Here is a 23,452-nt window from a genome sequence, read left to right on the forward strand (position 1 = left end):
CGCGGTTGCAACGCAGTCAAAGGTCAGGAGCTGAGCGCGGGGTGGGGGTGGGGGTGGGTGACGTGGGGGTGGGGGTGGGGGGTGGGTGGAAGGTGCAAAGTACTTCAAAAATGTGCACCTTGGTCGGAGGAACGGGGCGGGGAAGGGGGAAGAATGCAACTCGCCTCTGGGCAATCAGACGGCCCATCTCTTCCGATAAGGCCGACGAGGAGAGCTCTTGCTCAAGAGTTCACTACCCTCCCAGCGGCGACGCCCGCCCGCCCGCACGCACACACAGACAGACACGCCTCGAGCAGGTCTAATCCTAAAGACGTCACGCGTGTGTGTGGGGGAGGTTGAGGCGGTGGAAAAGCAATTGGTAAAATGGCCGCGTAGTTTCTTTCCCATCCCACCCGGTTGAGGGAGGCCATTTTGACCTGACCTCGATTCGAGTGCGCGCGGGCGCTCGACGTAACTCAACGTCAAGATGGCTGAGGGGAGAAGGGTACACCGCAGCCCCACCCAAGCCCACCCCACCCCACCCCACCTCCCTTCCCATCGGGACCGGAGAGAATTATTAATAATAATAATAATAATAGTAGTAGTAATAAAAAAAATAAGTACGGAAGGAAGTTACTGATCCCCTTTCAGGGAGGTGAGGCAATTTCGTAGCAACAGCAAACTGGCCTGAGGGAGAGAGAGAGGGAGGGAGGGAGAGAGGGGACAGACACATCGTAAGGTTTCGCCCACCAAACGCACAGTCACTTCACTTCGCGGTTAGAGTGCGCGCGCACACATCCACAGAGGTACACACCCGCGCACACACTCACATACTCTCACACTCACTCTCACACACTCACTCTCAGGTACTCTCACACTCACTCACATACTCACACACACTCACTCTCACATACTCTCACACACACTCACTCACTCACATACTCTCACACACTCACTCTCACGTACTCTCACATACTCTCACACTCACTCACATACTCTCACACACTCACTCTCACGTACTCTCACATACTCTCACATACTCTCACATACTCTCACTCACACACACTCACTCATACTCTCACTCACTCACATACTCTCACACTCACTCACTCTCACATACTCTCACTCACACACATTCACTCTTACACACTCTCTCACATACTTTCACACTCACTCACTCTCACACTCACTCACTCTCACACACTCACTCTCACGTACTCTCACATACTCTCACACTCACTCACAAACTCTCACTCACACACACTCACTCTCATACTCTCATTCACTCACTCACATACTCTCACACTCACTCACTCTCACATACTCTCACTCACACACATTCACTCTTACACACTCTCTCACATACTTTCACACTCACTCACTCTCACACTCACTCACTCTCACATACTCTCACACTCACTCACATACTCTCACTCACACACACTCACTCTCATACTCTCACTCACTCACATACTCTCACACTCACTCACTCTCACATACTCTCACTCACACACATTCACTCTTACACACTCTCACATACTCTCACACTCACTCACTCTCACACTCACTCACTCTCACACTCACTCACTCTCACACTCACTCTCACACTCATACACACTCACTCTCACATACCCTCACACTCACCCACACACCCACCCACACACAGTCAGTCGGAACCCGCTTGTAAGTCGATTGGGGGAATCACTTTCCGGGGGTAATAAACCCTCTCCCCCCACCCCCCCACCCCCCAAAAAAATAACGACGCGCTCGCTCAATCCGCGGCCCTTTGTGGGACGTCAATGCCCACAAAACACACCACACAGTCACTACACTTGACCGGATGTGGCGTGAAGCGCTTTGAGACGTCGCGAGCGCCTGCTAAGGGGACCGTACCTTGGCGTGTTTCAGTTCCAGCTCCGTCATCTCGATCATATTCTTCCGGAAGGCCGACACTCTCCGGGTTTTGAAGTCCGTCAGTTCTGACCCGGGTGGGGGGGGTGGGGGGGGGGGAGAGAGAGAGAGGGGGAGAGGGGGGGAAAAAGAGAGGGAAGAGGGGGGAAGGAGAGGGAGAATAAAAAAACAAGAGCAACATTTTACTTTCGGCAGCAGTGACAAGAAGATTACGGAGGCCGGTCACGGTGACAGATTTCCGTGTGTGTGTGTCAGACACCCGGTCGGTCACGGTGACGGGTTTCCATGTGTGTGTGTGCGTGTGTGTCAGACACCCGGCCGGTCACGGTGACGGGTTTCCGTGCGCGTGTGCGTGTGTCAGACGCCCGGCCGGTCACGGTGACGGGTTCCCGTGCGCGTGTGCGTGTGTCAGATGCCCGGCCGGTCACGGTGACAGGTTCCCGTGGGTGTGTCAGACACCCGGCCGGTCACGGTGACGGGTTCCCGTGGGTGTGTCAGACACCCGGCCGGTCACGGTGACGGGTTTCCGTGCGCGTGTGTGTGTGTGTGTGTGTCAGACGCCCGACCGGTCACGGTGACGGGTTCCCGTGGGTGTCAGTCCCCCCCCCGCCCCCTCCCCGCTGCCCCTCACCTTGTTTGGCCGACTCTGACAAACGTTCAAACTTTTGGCAGGTGAGTTGCTGATTGGCCTCCGACTGCTTGACGTCCTTACTCTTCATCCTGGCCTTGTCCAAAGCCTTGTTGGCGTTCTCGTAGTCAGACAGCGCACGTGCCCGTCGGTACAGGAGGTCCTGGGGGAGAGGGGGTGGTGGGGGGCGGGCGGGGGCGGGGGGTGGGGGGAAGGTTACATATCAAGACATTGACTCACTGGGTGCGCTCAGCCTCTCGCTCTCTCTCTGTCACACACACACACACACACACACACACACACACACACACAGCGACAACATTTCTCCAGCAGAGACCTCTGCTGTCCGGAAACTGGAGAGAGAGAAGATGGGGAGGGATAGAGGAGAGAGAGAGAGGGAGAGAGAAGCGAGAGAGAGAGAGAGGATGGGGAAGGATAGAGGAGAGAGAGAGGGAGAGAGAAGCGAGAGAGAGAGAGAGAGGATGGGGAAGGATAGAGGAGAGAGAGAGAGAGAGGATGGGGAGGGATAGAGGAGAGAGAGAGAGGGAGAGAGAAGCGAGAGAGAGAGAGAGGATGGGGAAGGATAGAGGAGAGAGAGAGAGGATGGGGAGGGATAGAGGAGAGAGAGAGAGAGGATGGGGAGGGATAGAGGAGAGAGAGAATGGGGAGGGATAGAGAGAGAGAGAGAAGCGAGAGAGAGAGAGAGAGAGAGAGAGAGGATGGGGAGGGATAGAGGAGAGAGAGAGAGAGAGAAGCGAGAGAGAGAGAGAGAGAGAGGATGGGGAGGGATAGAGGAGAGAGAGAGAGAGAAGCGAGAGAGAGAGAGAGAGAGAGAGGATGGGGAGGGATAGAGGAGAGAGAGAGAGAAGCGAGAGAGAGAGAGAGAGAGAGAGGAGGGAGACTCGAGAACAAGCCCTACCTTTGCTGCCTGCGAATCTCTCATGTAGTAACGCAACAAGTCGGAGAGTTTCAAGTCTTCGTCTGAGGCTACTCGCCCTTCCAGCTTCTAAGAGAGAGAGAGAGAGAGGGAGAGGATGAGGATGTCACAGAGAGAGGGAGAGCGCGAGCGAGAACGTCAGAGAGAGAGCGCGCGAGCGAGAACGTCACAGAGAGAGAGAGCCCGAGCGAGAACGTCACAGAGAGAGCGCGACCGAGAAAGTCAGAGAGAGAGAGAGAGAGAGAGCACGAACGAGAACGTCACACAGAGAGAGAGAATGAGGACATCACACGGAGAGAGCGAGAACGCGTATGTCACAGAGAGAGAGAGAGAACAATTTCCCCCCTCCTACCCCAGTTTTCCCCCTCGAAAATCCAAGGGATTTCCCCCTCCCCTCCTCCCTCCCCCCCACCGAGAAGTCACCAATGGATACTCAAGGTTTACGCCCCGATCCCGGGTTCTCGTGCTTGCGAGGGGGCGAACGTCTGCCCCAAACAGGGCGCGGACGGGGAGCGAGTGAGGCTTCATGTCTCATCTCTCTCTCTCCGCCCCCAGTATACGAAGGGTTAAACTCCCCCCTCCACACCCCACACCGCCCTCTCCACCCCACACCGACCCCCCCACCCCACCCCATCCGGTCTGCAGAGCAAAGTTAACCCCCCCACTCTCAGTCCACTGACCCGGAGTTTCTCGAACAGCTCCGCAAGCTTGAGGAAGTTTCTAGAAGGAAAACAAAAGGGTTGAGACGTCTCGAAGCGCTTCGCGGAATATACCGCAAAGCGTAGCGACTGTGTGTTGCGCACGGCCGCGCGCCACAGACGGCCGCGGATTGGGTGACCGAATTATTCCTAGCGTTTTTTTTTTTTTTGCGGAGGGCGGGAGGAGGGCGAGCGAAGGCGAGACAGGGCTTGAAGGAGTAGAGGGAGGGGGAGGGGGGGGGGGGGCAGGACGGAGGGACTGTGGGATGGGGTTCCAGAGGATGGGGGCGGAGAGGCTGAAGGTTGGAGGGGCCAGGCGTGGAGGGGAGTGGGGTGGGGATGGGGGGGGAAGGTGGAACAAGCCTGAGCCCGCTGAGCGGAGGGAACAGGTTAGGTTGCCTTGTGCGTTGGGTCAAGGTCTAAAATGGTGGCCGGAAAGGCAACCTACTTGTTGAGAGGACTGGCCTCCAGCGTGCCCAGGCTACTGAGAGCGGAGGAGATGGGTATGTAATCCTCGGCAACATCTGCGGGCAGAGAGAGAGAGAGAGAGAGAGAGAGGGAGAGAGGGGGAGGCGGGGAGAGAGAATAACGGTCAAAATAACGACCCTTGCCTTTGACCCGGCGCCTCATCGCGTGGGTCAGACGTGTCAAAGCGCGTCACGGGACGCACCGTGAAGTGCGGTGGCGAGTGGCGGCCAATTGCGCCCGGCCACGTCCCCACAGGCAAGTCGCCTAAGGTTTCGCCCCGACCCGCCTGGGAATGGAACCCGGGTCCTCTGACCGCTGAGAGCTACAGGACTAAGGTTCCTCCCCACCCGCACCCCCCACCCACCCATCACCCCCCACCCACCCATCACCCCCCCCCACCCCCCCCAACGCTGTTTAAACGTACTTTTGTGAGCTCTCGTCATCCTGTCGGTCTTTAGGGTGGCGTCTCGCACCCGGTTGTGGTATTCCACAAGGAACGTCCTCTCATGCTCAAAGAATTCATCCACTTCCTGCAAGAGAGGAGACTCGTATAATGTACACCACCTGCAAACTCACTCACTAAACTCCGTCCCCCACCCCCACCACCATCACCCCAGCCCTCCCCCCCCCTCACCCCCCACCACCATCACCCCAGCCCTCGCCAGGCTCCACATCGCACCCTAAACTCCATCCCCCCCCTCACCCCCCACCACCATCACCCCAGCCCTCGCCAGGCTCCACATCGCACCCTAAACTCAATCCCCCCCCCCATCCCCACCACCATCACCCCAGCCCTCGTCAGGCTCCACTGGCTCCCTGGCGCCCAAGGGATCCATTTCAAGATCCTCTCAATCCCTGGCATCACTCCTCCCGCCCCCTCCTTCCTCTCCCGACCTGCTTACTCCCCAGCCGTCTCCAGCCTCCTGCTCGTCCCCAGTGCCCTCCGCTCCACCATCGGCGGCCGCACATTCAGCACACCGAGGCCCTGAAACTGTCTCCCTCGATCCCTCCTTTAGATCACGAATCAAGACCTTTACGATTTCCTCCCACCCCCTCCCCCTCGCCCCCCCCACCACCGGCTTGGCATCAAGCTCCATCACTGTCAAGCGCTCTGGTGCGCAGCGTGACCGACTGGCCAGGTGGGGGTGACCCGAGTGACTTCCTGTGCTGAGCATTGCCGAGTGGCTTCTCTCACCTTGACCCCAGAGATGCCGGCAATCAGAGCCTCGTCCGCAGACTTCACGATGTTCTTGAGGAACCCGCCCAGGATTTCCTTCTTGTTCTTCCCTCGGATGCTGAGCTGCAGCCACAAAGACGGGAGGCGTGGGTCACGGGTGTCGAGGAGCCTGGCGAGGGTTTTGGGCGGCGGCGCAACTTGGGGTGGTCCAACTGGAGGCCCGCGGGCCACATCCGGCCCCCCTCTGGGTGTGTGTGTGCGTTTGTGGAGTAAGGAAAATTTGCCTTAGGTTTCGCCCTGCCCAGGGATTTAATCCAGGTCCTCTCGTTTGCTTACGAAGCCAACGCTCTCTAACCACTACGCTGCAATGATGGGCACTTGGTTCCTGTTCAGAGCTTTTTTTTGCTTAAGCAATAAAACGTGTGAGGTTCGGGCGTGAATTCATGTGGTTGTAAACGACAGTCAGTCGGTCACACAGCTGTAAATCCTAACCCACTAACTATTTCCATCTGCACCACACACTCGGGTGTCTTGATTTACGGCAAGTCAGTGCTTGATGTACTGCTGTTACACAGTGGGTCACACACCTCCTCTGCTGGACGCAACCGCTCAGTGCAAGTAACAACAGACGACATTTACACGGCACGTCATGGATTTGAACCGAGCTGGGGGTTGCTGTCAGGAGGGGTGGAGGGCAGGGAGTGTGACCGAAGGAGCGGAGGGTCTTGAGATGTGGCTTGAAGGAGGCGAGGGAGGGGGCGAGGCGGAGGGACTGTGGAATGGAGTTCTAGAGGGTGGGGGGGGGGTAGAGAGGCTGAAGGCCCGACTGCCGATGGTGGGGTGGGCTGGGGAGGGGAGGGAGAGGAAAGGTCGATAACGCAGCCACGAGCAGTTAGACGGGGAGAAGGAGAGGGGGGGGGGGAAATGGGGGTTTGGAGCTTACGTCTTGGTCGTACTCCAGGAAGACGTAGAAGTTGTGGTCTTTCCTCAGCACTGGGTGTGCAGCCAACCTCTGGAGAAACACCTCGTGCATCGCTACCGTCTTCTTAAAGATAGCCAGGTACTCACTGCAGAGGGGAGAGAGGGTGGGGGGGGGAGAGAGAGGGGGTGGGGATGGGAGAGAGAGAGAGGAAGACACAGAGGCAGAGAGTGAAGGGAGAAAAACAGAGACAGGCACATGGGGTGGGTGAAGGGGAGGGGGGAAGGGAGAAGGGGCATGGGGGGGGGAAGAGGGAGGGAGAAGAGGGGGAAAGGGAGAGGGAAGAGAGGAGAAGGGGCATGAGAGAGAGGGGGAGAGAGACACACGAGAGAGAAGGGGGAAAAAGAAAGATACACCCATGGGGTGGGTGTGTCGGGGGGAGGTAGGGAGGGGGTAAAACATGAAAGGGAGAAGAAAAAAGTATCTCTCATCATGTCATGCCCTCTGCATTGAAGTCAAGCTCGACCCCCACCCACACCCCCCACCCCCACCCCCCACCCCCCTCTACGATCTCCAGACACTCACGCCTCCAGCTCCTGTTTCATCTTGGCGAACTCCTCTCTCGTCATGGAGCCGTCGCCCTCTCCCAGCTTCTGCAGCTTTTCCCGGGAGGCATCGAAGTCCGGCTTAGGGGGTGCAGGCGGGATCTGGGTGGGGGGCAGAGATAGGCCGGAATCAGGCGCGATATTGACCCCAACTCCCCCCCCCCCCCTCCCCTCCCCAACTCCCAACGAGTTCCACACAAAAAAAAAGTGGGGTCGCAAAGAAAGATCTTTATGCGGGTTTTAAAAGGTGGGGTGGGGGGGGGGGGGAAGGAGCTTCACGTGACCCCTTATCAAACGGGGTGGGGTGGGGGGTGGGGGGGGAAAGAGAGGATACTCACGATAACGCCGGCGTACTCTTCGTTCTCCACGTAGGCGTCGTGGAGCCAGATGAACTCCTCGTGCTGTCTGACCACCGAGAACTCGGCTTGCTTGAAGTAAGCCAGGTTCGTCTGTAGGTTATTAATAATAATAATAATAATAATAATAAAAATAATAATCCTCGGACGTGATGCGGCGCCTCATGGCGTCTTCGAGACGTCTCAAAGCGCTTCTCGGGATACACGGCGGAGTCAAGTGACTGTGTATTTTGTGGGCAGCCAATTTAAAGGGATTATTGTTATTATTACTCCCCTTTCCGAATTCAAGATCCTCGTCCTCACCTACAAGGCCATTCACGGCCTCGCTCCCTCCTACCTCTCCGACCTACTATCCCCCTACCTACCTGCCCGTACCCTCCGTTCCTCTGGCTCCGCTCTGCTCCACATCCCCCGCCCCAACCGCCCTACCATCGGTGGCCTTCAGCCTCTCAGCCCCGAGGCTCTGGAACTCCATCCCCAGTGCCTTCATTGCCTCCTCCCTTTCCTCCTTCAAGGCCGGTCTCAAGACCTTTCTCTTTGACCGTACCTTCAGCTCCCCTCTCGACTCTCTACCCCCTCCTCGCTCCCTCCCTTCCCTCCCCTCACCCTGACCATTTCCCCCCAATGCTCGGGTCCTGACCCAACTGTACAGCGCCTTGGGACGTCCTCCCGACGTGAAAGGCGCTCAATAAATGGAATCTTGTTGTTGTTTCCCCTTGTCTCCTTCAAGACCCTCCACTTCGACCGCCCTTTGGCTCACCCCCCCTACCCCGACCCTCCCCGGCCTCCACCCCTGCTGATCTCCTGCGCTACAAGTTAGAAGCCTGGTCTTGTGTCTCACGCACCTTGGTGTGAACCGTGAACTTGACCTTGTCTCTCTCGCTCACCGCGTCTGATATCTCCACCTGCAGTGAGGAGTCTGTCTGGAGATCCACCGACATGGTTCTGGACTACAGGAAGGCAGAGAAAAAGAAAGAAAGAGGGAAGCGGATGATTAAAAATAACTTGCGTCCAGAGAGATGTCCCCCCCCCCAAGATCTGAGTCTCTCTCTCTCTCTCTCTCTCACACACACACAAACCCCCCCAACAACTTGCCCCTCACCCAGAGAGCCTATAGCTGCAGAGAAACTACACGCTCTGGTGGATGGCGGGGGGTGTGGAATCCAGAACAAGGGAGGCATCATCTTAAAGTTAGAGCCAGGCCATTTCGGAGTGAAGTCGGGAGGCAGTTTTTTTCACCCGAAGGGTTAGTGGAACTCTGAAACTCTCTCCCTCCCCCCAAAAGGCTGTGGATTATGGCTGAATCCATTCGCATCCTCAAGACTGAGGTGGACCCGATGCTTGTTAGGTCAGGGTACCAAGGGATGTGGGGCAAGGGCAGGTAATTGGTGTTGAGCTACAGGTCAGCCATGATCTAGTAAGATGGTGGAACGGGCTCGAGGGGCTGAATGGCCTCCTCCTGTTCCTGACTTCCAGGTTTACTGCTGCAATGAGCCTTAGCTTGGGGTTAGAGAAGAAGGGGTTAGAAAGAGGAGGATAAATGGTCCACGGAACAGAAGGCTAACCCAGATAGCTGCTCTGCCAAATACACAGCGTTGTCGATCGCTAATAAATAAGAGAACAAAGGCGGGTTTTGTGCTGCCAAGTCGGGTGGGTGGGTGGGTGGGTGGGGGGGGGGAAAAGGGTCTGATGACAGCGATTAGCTGACATCCAGTTACACAGACTACATCTTAAGGGCAAGACTTTTACTGCCATCTTTAGCGGAGACAGGAGCCGGCTTTAATTAAAGGTCACGATAATAATAATCATTGCGTTTGATACAGAGCCTTATCAAGGTCTTGCTCCCCTCTCCGACCTCCTAACCCCATATCAACCCGTCTGCTCCCTCTGCTCGGCGGACACCGGCTGCTTCAGGTGCCCCATACTTCCCGCCCCACCATTGCCTGTTGGGCATTCAGCCTCTCTACCCCCCGCACACCCTGGAACTCTATCCCGCAATCCCTACGCCTCACCTCCTTCGAATCCAAGCTCAAGCCCTCCCTCTCCGACCGTGCCTTCAGCCACCCTCCCACCCTACCCTCCACCCCTCCTGACCCCAACTCGGGTCCAAAAAAACTTGTTTCTTCGAGACGTCTCGAAGCGCTTCGCAGGACACGCTGTACAGGGCGGTAAACTGTACGGACCAAAGCTAAAACGCGGCACACTGCCTTCACCGAGTTAGCCGTCGTCCCGTACCGTTAATGCGCTAAGTTGCGCGGGACAAAATAGCACACAGCCGGAGGAGACACGGGAATTCTATGAGAATTTTATGTATTCTCTCCTCTCCCCTCCTCGCCAACCCCCCACCCCACTCGCTCGACTCCTTCAAGACCCTCCTCTTCGACCGCGCCTTCGGTCACCTTCCTACCCCCATCCTCCACCCCCCTCCTGATCCCAACCAGCAGCTCAGGTCCAAATCCCTGGCAGTCCAGCGCCTCGGGAAGTCCTCCCGCCGCGAACGGCGCCAGCGCAACGCGTCGTTGCTGTCTCCCCCCGGACTCCAGTCGCTGACGAACCACCGCTCCCTTTCCGCTGGGATCCGAGGCTCCAGCGTTTAGGAACGTCGGCAAGAGTTAAACTGAGGCGCTATTGTCAAAACTTACCATTGCATAAAGGGTTGACCTGAATTCTGACAAGCGGGTCAAAATAATCATTTAGACGGAGGCAAGGACAATGTGAGAGATTCTCTACTTCGGTCTCTCTGCCCCCACCCTCTGGAACGCCATCCCAGAGCCCCTCCGCCTCGCCTCCTTCCAAGACCCTCCTCTTCGACTGCGCCTTGGTCATCACATGGCCCTCCATTCCTTCCCCCTCCACCCCCCCACCCCCCAATCAACCAGTTAGTAACACGAGGACATCAATTTAAGACAAACAGTTAACAAACGGGGAGGTTGGGAGAAATTTTTTCCGTCACGCACAGAACGGTTAGGATTTGGAACGCCCTGCGGTCAAGGCAGAATCCGTATAATGTTAATAACACTCCTTGCATTTGATTCTGCCCCTTATCGCGCTGTTGAGGCGTCTCAAAGCGCTTCACGGAATAAACTGTAAAGCGTAGCGACTGTGTGCTCGGTGGGTGAAACGCAGCAACCAATCGAGCACAGCAGTGTCCCACGAACATCGTGGATTGAGTGACCAATTCCGTCTTTTGGGCGGAGGGATTATTAACCCCAGAAAGCAATCTGCCAATGGACTGACAAGTAAACAGAGACGTGCTGGAGTAAGGAAACTTGCCAAAGGTTTTACTCTGACTCACCCGAGAATCGAACCTCTCGCTTGCTGGTGAGGTGAGCGCTCGAACCACAATGCTACCGGACTCCACGACAGAGTGAATGAATATGGGCCATTACAGCCGTAAATTTCTATGCTGCTCAAAGCACTTCACAGGATTTACTGGAAAGTGTAGTATCTGCGTTTTGGGTCAGTTTTCCGATTGATTTAAAATTATCTACGAGCTTATAGAATGGTGGAACAGGCTTGATGAGCTGAATGGCCTCATCCTGTTCCTAGGTTCTCTCTCTCTCTCTCTCCCTTAGGCAAGCACCTGAACCAGGCATTTCCTTGGAAAGAACCACCTGTTTTTTTTGCACGTTGTGCTAATCAAATATATTCCAATCCTCTCATTCGATACAGAAATTCTAGTTCTCTCCAAAAAAAGCGCTTCACGCGCGTTTGCTGTCAAGTGTAGTGACTGTGCATTGACAACAGAAACTGTCGTAACGACTTTGCTTGAGTTCAAAGCAAGTATAAGAGCCAATGACTGTGGGCAAACTGGAGAAGGAGGGATTGTTCTTCTCAGAGGAGAGAAGGTTGAGTGGACATTTAATTGAGGAGTTCAAAATGACGAGAGGTTTTGATTCACTAGATAGGGAGAAAGAACCTGTTTCCTCTGGCAGGTGAGTCGGTAACCAGAGGACACAGATTTAAGATAATTGTCAAAAAAAAAAGACAATTTTGTTTCGAAATTTTCCAATACCACAGGGTGGTGATAATGTGGAATTAACCAGCGCCTCGGGACGTCCTCTCAACGTAAAAGGCGCTACACAAATGTAATCTTGTTGCTGTACAATGTGTGTGGTTGAAGCAGACAGCAATAATGCATTCAAGAGGAAATTTGATGCAGACGTGAGGGAATAGGGGGAGGGGGGGGGGGTGGTGGGGGATAAAGGCACAGGTGGAGGCTCAATCACAACAATCAGGAGGGGTGGAGGGCAGGGTGCGTGGGGGTCGGAGGGTGACCGAAGGCGTGGTCGAAGAGGAGTTGGACCTTGAAGGAGGCAAGGGAGGGAGTGAAGCTCTGGGATGGAGCTCCAGAAAGTGGGGACAGAGAGGCTGAAGGCCCGACCTGCACAATGCTGTTACGTCCAATTTCCTGGGTCAGACCAATTCCCACGTCAACTGCCTCCAGTCCTACTTTCACGTCTCCCTGTCCTTCACGCCCCTCACCCACCCATCCACCCAACAATGATGCTTTTTAAAGGCAAATGCAATAAATTCAGCAATACTCTCTTGAAACAGAATTTTGTTTTTTTTTCAATGAATCACAATGAAAAGGGGGAGAGAGAGAGTGAGAGAGAGAGAGAGAGAGAACATAGGAACAGGATTAGGCCATTCAGCCCCTCGAGCCTGTTCCATCATTCTATAAAATCATGGATAATCTGTACCTCAAGTCCAATAACCCACCCTTGCCCCATATCCCTTGACACCCGTGGGACATCCTCCCGACGTAGGTTGTGGTGGGATCCTGACCTAACGAACGTCTATCCACCGCAGACTCAGTCTGGCCAACGTGAATGGATCCATAACCCGCAGGCGTCTGGGGTGGAGGGGGAGAATTCCACACTTCCGCTCCCCTTTGGGTGAAAAAGTGGTGCCTGATTTTTTTTTCACTCCTTAAACGGCTTAGCTCTAATTTTAAGATCCACCCCCACCACCCCCCCGGGCACCGCAGGGAATAGTTTCTCTGTATCTACCCTATCGAATCCTTTTATTATTTTAAACGTACAAAATAATAAAGAGAAGTGGCAGTCTTAACCACGACAACAGCTGGCACTTATATAGCACCCGCCACGCAGGGTAACTTCTCAAGAGCGCTTTACAGTGGCAGAGCCGGGCTCCGAGCCGGGGGGGGGGGTGGGCGACTGTAAGCACGGTCGAAGAGGAAGGTTTTCAGGCGGGACTTGAAAAAAGGGGGGGGGGGCAAGGTGGAGGGACTGAGAGAGAGAGAGAGAGTGAGAGTGTTCTCGAGTGTTTTGGGGCGTAGCGGCTGAAAGCGCGACCTCCGGTAGCGGGGGCGGAGGACGCGAGGAGGAGGGGGGAGCCGGCGGGCGGATCGGGGTGGAGCGAGGCGGGTCGGAAAGGCGCCGGGCGAGCGGAGGGATTCGAACGCGGGGGCGCGGGCGAGGTGTTCCGTTTTCCTTGCCGGCATTCGCTTGCCCACGGAGAAAAGTGCAGCCCCTTACAAATAAAAACTCAAGTGAACATTTCTCAACCAGCTTTCCTTCCACGGAGCAGCACTTGCAACACAAATCAGCTGATCTTGTTGTGTACCAAATTCCCCTTTTCTCCCCCCCTCCCCCCCCCCCCAAAAAAAGAAGGGACATTTATCTATACATCTGCACACAGCCACATTTTTTTTTGGGGGGGGGGGGAGGGAGGGAGGTTTGCATCTTATCCTATTTACCTTCGTGTCTTCTGCCTCGAACAAATCTTGGCTTCCTTCCATTTGCTTTCTGCTGCTGGAGGAATAAAGATCTTTGCAAAAAAAAAAAGAAAAGGAGCTTTGCAAAAAAACAAACACACAACACACACACACCAATGCGATACCAACCGCCTTCCCTGTGCACAATGTCTCCTTTAAGGGGGAAGCCCTGAGCAACGGGAGGACTCCCGACTAGTCCTCCGGGAGGGTCAAGTTGCCATCGCTCTCCGCTGGGTCGCCTCTTGCTCCCCCGCTGCCACCTCCTTGGCGCCCGCCCGCCCGTTCGCCCGCCCACTCCGGGGGGAGGGGGGTGGGCGCCTGACAAAGCAGCGGCCTCGACTGATTGGACGAGCGAGCTGTCAGTCAGGCCGGCGGCACGGAGTCTTAAAGGGACCGCTCGAGCTCGCGCGAGGGCCGCCGGCGGTTGACGGGTAACGGTTGACAGTTGGGCCGCTCCGTCGAGGGGAGAAAGAGCGAAACGGGACCGAGAGCGAAAGGGGACGCGACGCGACGTTTGATCCTTTACGTTTCCTCAGGTGAGTCCCCGGCGACTTTGTTTTGGTTTTTTTTTTTGGCGCTTCCCGCCGTTATTTTTTTTTTTAACCGGTCGACGACGGAGAAGGAACGATTTTAAACTCGCGTGCACGGACGCGGTTGCTGTGGCGGCGGGGAAAGGGCGAGAGGAGGCCAGAAGCCGCTCGCGCGTCCGCCGCGCGCCGCCGCCACCGACGACGACCGTTGACGATTCCCGCGCAGCTTGGCTCGCCCTCACTCCCGTCAGCCCCCCCTCCCTGCCCTCACTCCCGTCAGCCCCCCCTCCCGCGCGCGGCCTCCCTCCCTGCCCTCACTCCCGTCAGCCCCGCCCCCGCCTCTCGCGCGTGGCTTCCCTCCCTCTCTCCCTGCCCTCACTCCCGTCAGACCCCGCGCAGCCACACATGCCCCGCCCCCCCACCCCCTCGCTGGCGGGAAATTTGAATCCTCGAGGGCGGGGAGGGGTTCGCGTGACATCACACCGGACCAGGTGTGAAGGAGGAACGCACATACATGTATGTATCGTCATGTTGTCAAGACGTCTCAAAGCGCTTCACTGGGTATACACCGTAAAGTGTAGTGACTGTGTTTTGTGGGTGGAACAACAACAGCAACAAGATTGCATTTATAGAGCGCCTTTCACGAGGCGTTGGACAGTTGGGTCGGGACCCCAGCATTGGGGGGGGGGGGGAAATGGTCAGGGTGAGGGGAGGAAAGAGAGGGAGCGAGGAAGGGGGGAGATGGTCAGGGTGACGGGAGGGAAGGAGGGAGCGAGGAGGGGGGAGATGGTCAGGGTGAGGGGAGGGAAGGGAGGGAGCGAGGAGGGGGGAGATGGTCAGGGTGACGGGAGGGGAGGGAGGGAGCGAGGAGGGGGGAAATGGTCAGGGTGAGGGGAGGGAGGGAGGAGGGGGAGATGGTCAGGGTGAGGGGAGGGAAGGGAGGCAGCGAGGAGGGGGGAGATGGTCAGGGTGAGGGGAGGAAAGAGAGGGAGCGAGGAGGGGGGAGATGGTCAGGGGGAGGGGAGGGGAGGGAGGGAGCGAGGAGGGGGGAGATGGTCAGGGTGAGGGGAGGGGAGGGAGGGAGCGAGGAGGGGGAGATGGTCAGGGTGAGGGGAGGGAAGGGAGGGAGCAAGGAGGGGGGAAATGGTCAGGGTGAGGGGAGGAAAGAGAGGGAGCGAGGAGGGGGTAGAGAGTCGAGAGGGGAGCTGAAGGTACGGTCGAAGAGAGATGTCTTGAGACCGGCCTTGAAGGAGGAGAGGGAGGAAGCGGCGAAGGCACCGGGGACAAAAGAGGGACACAAAGACGTGAAAGAGAGAGAGAGGGGGACAAGAGATAATAATAATAATTATTATTATCCTTGCATTGAATACAACAACAAATTACGCTTGTGTAGCGCCTTATCACCTGTTTGATATGTCTCAAAGCGCAAACCCACACACGTATGAGAGGCCAAAAGGAGAGAGAGAAGTAAGACAATAGGGAGAAACAACAGATATACACACGCGCAGACGAGAGAGAGAGAGAGAGAGAGAAGATGAGGCAGATAGAGAAACGAGACGAGACGAGAGAGAAACAAGACAAGGTCCTTAGGGACGTCCTTCCGACATAAATGATATATAAGGGAGCTATATAAATTATATATACCGTGTTGTTGATGAGACAAAGAGAGAGAGATAGAGAGAGGGAAACAAGCCGAGACAGAGAGAAACGAGAGCGAGCGAGCGAGAAACCAGCCGAGAGAGAAAAGCGAGAGAAAATTAGATGAGAAAGAGAGAGAATTAGATGCTTAAGCGTCTCCAAACAGGACTAAGACTTCCGTGCACACAGACTGCACGTGGGAACTCTCATGGCCGGAATGGAATGCACCCTCTCTCTCTCTCTCTCTCTCTCTCCCAGTAGCCCCTGACGTTTGATTATCTCGGCCTTATCATGTGAAAACGTTTCAGAGAGATACTCATTCGATTTCAGATTTCACTGGCTGCCCATCCCCCAGAGGATCGGGGTCAAAATCCTCGCCCTCGCTTTCCACGGCCTCGCTCCTCCCTACCGCTGTGATCTGCTAACTCCATACCAACCTGTCAACTCAGCGGACCTCCGGCCGGCTCCACGTCCCCACATTGGCGGTCGAGCCTTCAGCCTCTCCGCCGCCCCCCACCACCCTATGGAACTCCATCCCACAGTCCCTTCACTTCACCCCCTCTCTCGCCTCCTTCAAGGCCTGTCTGAAGACCTTCCTCTTCGACCAATAACCAGTGCGTTCGGTCACCCTCCTATCCAAACCCTCCAACTCAACTCGACTGTCCAGCGCCTTGGGGCGTGCAAGGCATTCTCAGTTGGGTTTGGAGACTCTTAAACAATAGTGACAGGTTTCTGCATGTGTCAGACATCCAGCCGACTGCTAAAGAATTAAAAGTTATTGCCCCCAATCACTCGCTTTCTGTTCTAGGAATGTCATAAGGTCGGTTACTGCAATGTGACAGATCAAATTCCTCCCACCTCGTTGTGTGCTATCTCTGGTGTTTCCCTCAAGGCTGTTTACCGCTATAATATTTGCATAATGTACTTGGGAGGAACCTTATCTGATACGAGACACGCAATGATGAAAATAAACCCTTTAACCACAACGTTCCGTATCCAGGCCGACCTTCCAGTTAAATAATAATGGAAATAACAATAATAATCCTCGCATTCACTACAGCGCCTTATCACGTCGTCGAGACATCTCAAAGCGCTTCACAGGATACACTGTAAAGTGGGTTGACTGTGTGTTTTGTGGGCAAAACGCGGCGGCCAATTGCACACGGCAGTGTCCCACAGTCGTGAACTGAGTGACCGTTTTTTATAAGGGATTATTACCTCCAGAAAAGCGATCCGGCAATCAACTAACAACTGGTTTCCTACTAACTGATAGGTAAATAGAGGCGTGGGGAGGAAGCAAACTCGACTACGGTTTCGCTCTGCCCGGGAAAAGAGAGGAGAGTTTTTCTTTCTCTCTCTCTCTCTCTCTCTCTCTCTCTCTCTCTCGGAGTCCTGGCCAAAAAAAACCTCGGTAAAATCAGCATTGTGGTCGCTTACGGGGTTCGATTCCCGGGGCAGGGCGTACCCTTGCTTGCTTAAAAAGGAAAAATGTGCAGGGCCATGGAGTGGAGGGGAAGGGGACTAGTTCAAAGAGCTGGCACTGGCCCAATGGGCCGAATGGCCTCCTTCTGCGCTGTAGGATTCTAGGATTTTACGCACACACTTATATAACAGCACGAATGAATAACAGGCTTGAAAGGGTGATTATTGTTCCATCGTAACTGGTTTCACTGGTTCAACCTCTCCTTCCATTAAGCTCCAGGCTTCAATGTATTGGCTTGGGTGAAGATGTGAGTCACTGTCAGAGCAGTTAGGCTGTGCTCAGCTGTTGGTGAGGATCGCTTACCTACTGTACCTTCACACCATCCTCCCCCCCCCCCTCTCTCTTAACTCTCTGAATGCCAAACCAGTTCATCTCTCTTTCTTTCTCTCGCTCTCTGCCCTTTCTGACGCCCAACGTTCTCCGGAGAGAAGGGCAGCCAAGGCTCCGCGTGCAGGTCAGATACAAGGGAAATCTCAGTTGGGTTTGGAGACTCTTGAGCACCGGTGATGGGTTTCCGCGTGTGTGGGACACCCGGCTGATCCCCCGAAAAACGTCCCAAACAAAAAAGATTTATTCAAGACGTTGACAGGAAATCGGAAAACACAGGACAGGCAGACAATTCCTCGTTTAATTTACAAATACGTTTCCTCCCCTTCACCCAAAAAAAAATGGTTAAAAGAGATGTACAAAATATATAGCGATTATTTCCTCAGCCCAAAAGTTCTGGGTCACCGCAACAAGAAAAGGATATCGCAGTGATTGAGATTGAGATGGATACAAAGGAGAGTAACCAAAATGATTGAGAGGACGGAGGGATTGAACTACAAGGAGCAATTAGATAAACTGTGGCGTGTTCACACTGGAGAAGAGAAGGTTGAGGGGTGATATGATATGATATGCGAACCGAGTTCCTATTTACTGCTGGGTACCAACAATAATAATCCTCGCGTTTGACATAGCGTCTTATCATTGAGAATACGCTGTAAAGCGTAGCGACTGTGTCTTTTGTGGGCGAAACGCGGCAGCCAATTGCGCCCAGCGGCGTCCCCACAAGAGTCAGTCGCGGATCGACTGACCAAATCCTGGTGGTCGCGTGCACGTGTATGTCCCGAGCTACCTGGGTTCTGCGTCCCATCACGTTATTTCCTAAAAGAAAACTTGCGGCTAGCTAGACAGAGGCCCTCGCGTGGAATAAGGAAACTTGCCAAAGATTTCCGCCCGGGAATCGAACCCGGGTCCTCTCGCTTGCTCGCAAGACGAGCGCTCTGACCACTGAGCTACAGGTGGGAGGGCGGAGAGGAGGGGGAGAAGAGGGAGAAAGAGAAAAGCCATCAGCTCCCATTACCCTCCAGTAGGGAATTAATGGTCGACTTCAAAGCGACGGTGACTTTTTTGGAGTTTTTTTTCAGGGACGGACTATCTGGATGACTTTCTTTCATGTGGAGGAGATAACCTTCGTGGCTCTTGGCTGTGAAGCCACATTCCTCACACACGTAGAGCTTGGCTCTGCGTTCCTTGTAAGCGTACAGCTGTTGCACTCCATGGATCTTCTTGAGATGGGATTCCAATGAGCAGCGCTGAGTGAATGCTTTGTCACAGAGGTTACACTTGTACGGACGGATTCCTGGCAGGAGAGAGAGAGAGAGTTACCCCAACGAACGCTCTGGGCTCCCCCACAAGCCTTGGCTCTCGCCAACCTGCGCCTAATACTCTCCGGAATTAAGTAAGCAGAACTGTGGGAGAGGACGTGGGACATTCTCAGTTGGGTTTGGAGACTCTTAAGCAACGGTGACGGGTTTCCGTGCGTGTCAGACACCCGGCCGGTCGCGGCGACGGGTTTCCGTGCGTGTCAGACACCCGGCCGGTGGCGGCGACGGGTTTCCGTGCGTGTCAGACACCCGGCAGGTCACGGCGACGGGTTTCCGTGCGTGTCAGACACCCGGCCGGTCACGGCGACGGGTTTCCGTGCGTGTCAGACACCCGGCCGGTCACGGTGAAGCCAATTTCCCCCCTCCCCATCCCTCCTTCTCGCCCGCCATTACCTGTGTGTGTCCGCACGTGTCTCTTGAGATCAAAGGTGTCGTTGAATCCCTTCCCACAGAAGTTGCACAGGTGGCGCTTCACCTCATTGTGGCACTTCATGTGACGGTTCAACATGCGTTGGAATTGGAAGGTCTTCTGACACAGACCGCAAGTGAGCAGCTCATCTGCACACTCCCCTGTGGTCACCTGGACTCCACAAACACACACACACACATACACACACACAAACATACAGAAAACACGCACGCACACAGAAACACACAGAAACCCACACACAGAAACACACACCCACACAGAAACACACACGCACACACAGACACGCACACACAGACACGCACACACAGACAGACAGAAACACACACACAAAAACACACACACACGCACACAGAAACACACACAGAGAAAAGCGGCCATTACAAATAACAAGGAGAATCCTCGCGTCCGCTATAGCGCCTCATCACGTCTTCGAGACAACAACAACCAACACCTTGGTTTACATAGCAATCCTTCGCTACAGGGTAGCGTCCCAGAGCGCTCAGAAAAAGACGACTCAAAAGAGCTTCACGATCATACCGTCACGTCGCCGTGTGTAACCGGCCGCCGCGGTTCACCCCCCCCCCCCCACCCCCCAAAAATAAAAATAAAGTCACTCCGCTTTCCGATAGATTCTGCGAAGCGCTGACGGTGATAATCCTGGCCTTTGACGCGGCGCCCTCTCGCGTCGTTGCGACGTCTCTGAGCGCTTCGCAGGACGCACCGTAAAGGCTGTGCATGTTACGGGCGAAACGCGGCAGCGCGGCAGGATGCGGGCGATAGATTTCTACCTTGATCTTAGACCGAACAAACGTCGTCTCTGCGCTGCCCGGTAACCGCACGTGTATCGTGTTCTCTAGGTCTTGAACCGAGGTGCCCGAGTCCGTGTCGTAAGCAGATTCCTTCTCTGTCCCGTCCTCGTTCGCCAAACACAACGGAATATCCGAGTATTCCGGTTCCCTGTATCTTATGATCTCCAGCGGATCTGCGTGCGTGTGCGTGTGCGTGCGTGTGTGTGTGCGGTGGTGGGGGGAGACAACAACAACAATTTAGAGTCCAGTAGCTTAGCGATTAGCGCACTCGTCTCACAGCTGAGAGGACCCGGGTTCGATTCCCGGGCGGGCAGGGCGAAACCTTTCCTTACTCCACGCAGGAATACGCGCACACGCGCACACGCCGCACGCGCACACGCGCGCGCACACGCCTCTGTTTACCCAGCAGTACGTAGGAACCCGATTGTTAGTCGATTGGCGGACGATGGCTTTTCCCGGGGGGTGATAATCCCTTCAAGAAAAACAAAGAGATTCGCGACTGTTTGTGGGGACGTCGCCCGGCGCAGTTTGGCTGCCGTGTTTCGCCCATCTGGGGGATGGTCAGCCAGGACGCCGAGGGACAGAGAGAGAGAGAGGGAAATACGGCCCTTCTCTTTACCGGACAGCCCAGGGGTAGGTCTTTTAATAATAATAATAATAATAATCTTTGCATTTGATATAGCGCTTTTCACGTCGGGAGGACGTCCCAAAGCGCTTCACAGAACACACTGTAAAGTGAATTGACTGTATATTTGTGGGCGAACGCGGCAGCCAATTGCACACAGCAATGTCCCACAAACAGTCGTGGATTGAAAATGACCAATTTCTTATTGTTTTTGGTTTTGGAGGATTATTATTAGGCTCTGTGTGGAGTAAGGAAACTCGCCCGAGGTTTCGCCCTCTGCCTGGAATTGAACTCAGGTCTCTCACTCACAAAGCGAGTGCTCTAACCACTGAGCTACAGGACTCCGATGTCCTTTTAACGTCCGCCTGAACCGGGCGCAAGCAGGGAGTGAGGTTCAACGTCAATTTGCGCTGTTCCAGGGCGCTCACTCAGTCCGGCTCATCGCCAGGACCTGGAAGGGTCGACCAGTCACTGGGGGCAAGGAATCCTACCCCCTCAGCTCCCGTTAACCCCGCAGCCAAAGCCCCAACTAACTAACTAACTAACTAACGGTGGAGGGGGGGTGGGGGGGGGGGGGGTCCTAGCTGGACACGCAGCGGGAAAGCTTGGCCAGACATCTCTCTCACTCTCTCTCTCTCTCAATGGCGGTTTGACGAGCAGCAGTTACCCCCCCCCCCCCACCCCCCCAACGGACACTCTGGACCCATTTGCGACGTCCTCAGAAACAGCCGCGAAGCGAGCGAGCGATTTTATCGGGGGGATTGTTGGCCAAGACCCTGGGAGAGAGAGAGAGAGAGAGAGAGGGAGAGAGAGACCCTCTTTTCCTCCCCGACAACGTCGGCGAGAGATGTTTAACGTCCACCTGAACGGGGGCACAGACGGGGAGTGAGTGAGGTTTAACGTCTCCTCCGCAGCAGAAAGCGTCTCAAAAGTCCTGACCATTGTCAGAGGATTGTTAATATTATTAATAATAAAAAATACAACGTTTTTAGCACTAGAAAGAGAGAGAGGGATTGCTAGATCCCGAAATCTGACCATATTATTACAACAACAATAATACTGCTCCTCATCACGTCACCGAGACGTCTCAAAGCGCTTCACGGAATATACTGTAAAGTGTAGTGGCTGTGCATTGTGTGGGCGAAACACGGCAGACGATGGCGCACAGCAGCGTCTCCCTCCTTCCCTCCCTCCCTCCCCCCACACACACACACACGCGCGCACAAACAGCCGCGGATTGAGCGACTAAATTATTATTTTCTTAAAGGATTTATGACCCCCCCCCCCCGGATAAGCCATCCGCCAATCGCTAACAACCGGGATCCTACTTACTGCTCGGTAAACAGAGGCGTGTGCGTGTGTCGGGTAAGGAAACCTCCATGTTTCGCCCTGCCCAGGAATCGAACCCAGGTCCTCTGGCTTGCGGGGCGAGAAAAGTGGATTGACTGGTGTGTTTCGGGGGTGAAATCACAGGATTATATCGTGAGTCGGACGCGCGACAGGGTCCCGCAAACAGCCATGTTGTGTGCAACCAATTTTACTCGGGGAGAACGTTGGCCAAGACACCGGGAGAAAGAGAGAGAGAGAGAGAGAGAGAGAGACAAAAAAGAACTCCCTTTTCCACCCGCAATAAGGAAATAGCATTGATTCTCTACCTCTCTCCACTGAACATTAACTCAGCTGAGATTAAAACGACTCTGAAGCAAATAAAAACACGCATTTAATTTACTTTAAAGCGGCGGGTGGGGTGAAGGGACAAAAACCCTTGGGAAGTTTTTGCTTCAGCAGTCAGCAGGAACCCGGTTGTTCGTCGACTGGGGGCAATCGCATTTCCGGGGGTAATAAATACTTTTAAAAAAAAGAATAATTCGGTCACTTCAAGCCACGACTGTTTGTGGGACGCTGTCGGCGCGCAATTGACTTCCGCGCTTCGCCCACAAAACATACACAGCCACTCCACTTCACGGTGTATCTCGAGAAGCGCTCGGGGAGCGCCTCGAGCGACGGGTCGAAATCGCGGGGGTTATTCCGCTTAATAGAAATGAAACTTACGTGGAATATAAATGTCAGCCCTCCTGTCGTCTGAGACTTCACTCCAGTTCGGGATTTTGGAGTTACAGCAACGAGTTTTAACCAGAAAAGCTCTCGGCATTGTTGAGAGAGAGAGAGAGAGAGAAAGTCCCCGACTCTCTCACCTTACAACAGGTTAACAAAACTTTTTCACCGAGAGAGAGAGAGAGAGAGAGAGAGAGAGAGCACCTGTAAGGCTCCGAAACTAGTCGTTCGATTCGCGAGTCGCCTCTCTTTGCTCGAACGTTTCACACCGAGCGCTTTCATGTATAGACACGAAGTCGTATGCCTTACCCACTCTTTCTCTCTCTGTCTCTCGCGCTCTCTCTCTCTGTCTCCCTGTGTGCGGTGCGTGTGTGTGTCTCCCTCTCTCTCTCTCTCTCTCTCGCGCTGTAATATTTAACAGAGAAAGAGGTAAGACAGGACATCAAATCTAAGGCTAGGCTTCTTTTTGAGAGCGAGCGAGAGAGAGAAAGATCTCGAGCTGACTCACACGCTCAGAAATAACGGTGGACTGTGATTATTATACCTGAGTAACCGGTTTGAAGGTGGGATGGGCGTTCTGTTAGAGAGAGCGAGAGAGGGAGAGAGAGAGAGAGAGAGATCTATCAGGCACCACCCATCATTTCATCTGATTATCTTCCCATCAGGAAAGGGCAGAGGTAGTCAACATACAAATTAAAGGTGCAATCAGCTCTGGATTTACTCTATATGGAGTCCCCCGTGGCTCAGGGGTTAGACCCCTCGCCTCGCACCCCACAGCCCCTGTAGCTCAGGGGTTAGACCCCTCCCCTCGCACC

The 23,452-nt window shown here is 54.7% G+C and overlaps 2 protein-coding genes across 4 annotated transcripts; both read right to left on the minus strand.

The window, feature by feature from the left end:
* Window positions 1–546: 546 nt before the first annotated feature.
* Window positions 547–14,104, minus strand: LOC121852045 (sorting nexin-32-like). Of its 2 annotated transcripts, XM_042346155.1 has the most exons (14): window positions 13,945–14,104; window positions 13,401–13,471; window positions 8,524–8,628; window positions 7,661–7,771; window positions 7,303–7,424; window positions 6,742–6,865; window positions 5,817–5,921; window positions 5,046–5,151; window positions 4,602–4,677; window positions 4,136–4,175; window positions 3,438–3,524; window positions 2,522–2,681; window positions 1,873–1,958; window positions 547–666 (listed from the first exon to the last, which is right to left on the minus strand). In XM_042346155.1, exons 2-14 carry the CDS (start codon window positions 13,440–13,442, stop codon window positions 613–615), a joined length of 1,218 nt encoding a protein of 405 aa, XP_042202089.1. In that variant the 5' UTR covers window positions 13,443–13,471; window positions 13,945–14,104; the 3' UTR covers window positions 547–612. The 2 variants fall into 2 exon arrangements, with proteins under 2 accessions (XP_042202089.1, XP_042202090.1); XM_042346156.1 differs by lacking the exons at window positions 13,401–13,471; window positions 13,945–14,104 and adding an exon at window positions 13,180–13,226.
* Window positions 14,105–18,347: 4,243 nt separating this feature from the next.
* Window positions 18,348–22,984, minus strand: LOC103191030 (putative transcription factor Ovo-like 1). Of its 2 annotated transcripts, none has more exons than XM_007911966.2 (4): window positions 22,635–22,984; window positions 19,937–20,130; window positions 19,112–19,244; window positions 18,348–18,693 (listed from the first exon to the last, which is right to left on the minus strand). In XM_007911966.2, exons 1-4 carry the CDS (start codon window positions 22,732–22,734, stop codon window positions 18,401–18,403), a joined length of 720 nt encoding a protein of 239 aa, XP_007910157.1. In that variant the 5' UTR covers window positions 22,735–22,984; the 3' UTR covers window positions 18,348–18,400. The 2 variants fall into 2 exon arrangements, with proteins under 2 accessions (XP_007910157.1, XP_007910156.1); XM_007911965.2 differs by having other exon boundaries at window positions 19,112–19,298.
* Window positions 22,985–23,452: the final 468 nt, after the last annotated feature.

Source organism: Callorhinchus milii, unplaced genomic scaffold (assembly GCF_018977255.1).
Source record: "Callorhinchus milii isolate IMCB2004 unplaced genomic scaffold, IMCB_Cmil_1.0 Scaffold343, whole genome shotgun sequence".
Classification (NCBI taxonomy): domain Eukaryota; kingdom Metazoa; phylum Chordata; class Chondrichthyes; order Chimaeriformes; family Callorhinchidae; genus Callorhinchus; species Callorhinchus milii.

Coding starts and splice junctions, on each gene's coding strand:
- LOC121852045 (XM_042346155.1), bottom strand. CDS start 13,442: ATGGAAGGAAGCCAAGATTTGTTCGAGGCAGAAGACACGAAG. Junction 5,922..6,741: donor TCCTGGAGTACGACCAAGAC/GTAAGCTCCAAA, acceptor TTGTGGCTGCAG/CTCAGCATCCGAGGGAAGAA. Junction 5,152..5,816: donor CCGGCATCTCTGGGGTCAAG/GTGAGAGAAGCC, acceptor CCTCTCTTGCAG/GAAGTGGATGAATTCTTTGA.
- LOC103191030 (XM_007911965.2), bottom strand. CDS start 22,734: ATGCCGAGAGCTTTTCTGGTTAAAACTCGTTGCTGTAACTCCAAAATC. Junction 19,299..19,936: donor TTGTTCGGTCTAAGATCAAG/GTAGAAATCTAT, acceptor TGTGGAGTCCAG/GTGACCACAGGGGAGTGTGC. Junction 18,694..19,111: donor ACACGTGCGGACACACACAG/GTAATGGCGGGC, acceptor CTCTCCTGCCAG/GAATCCGTCCGTACAAGTGT.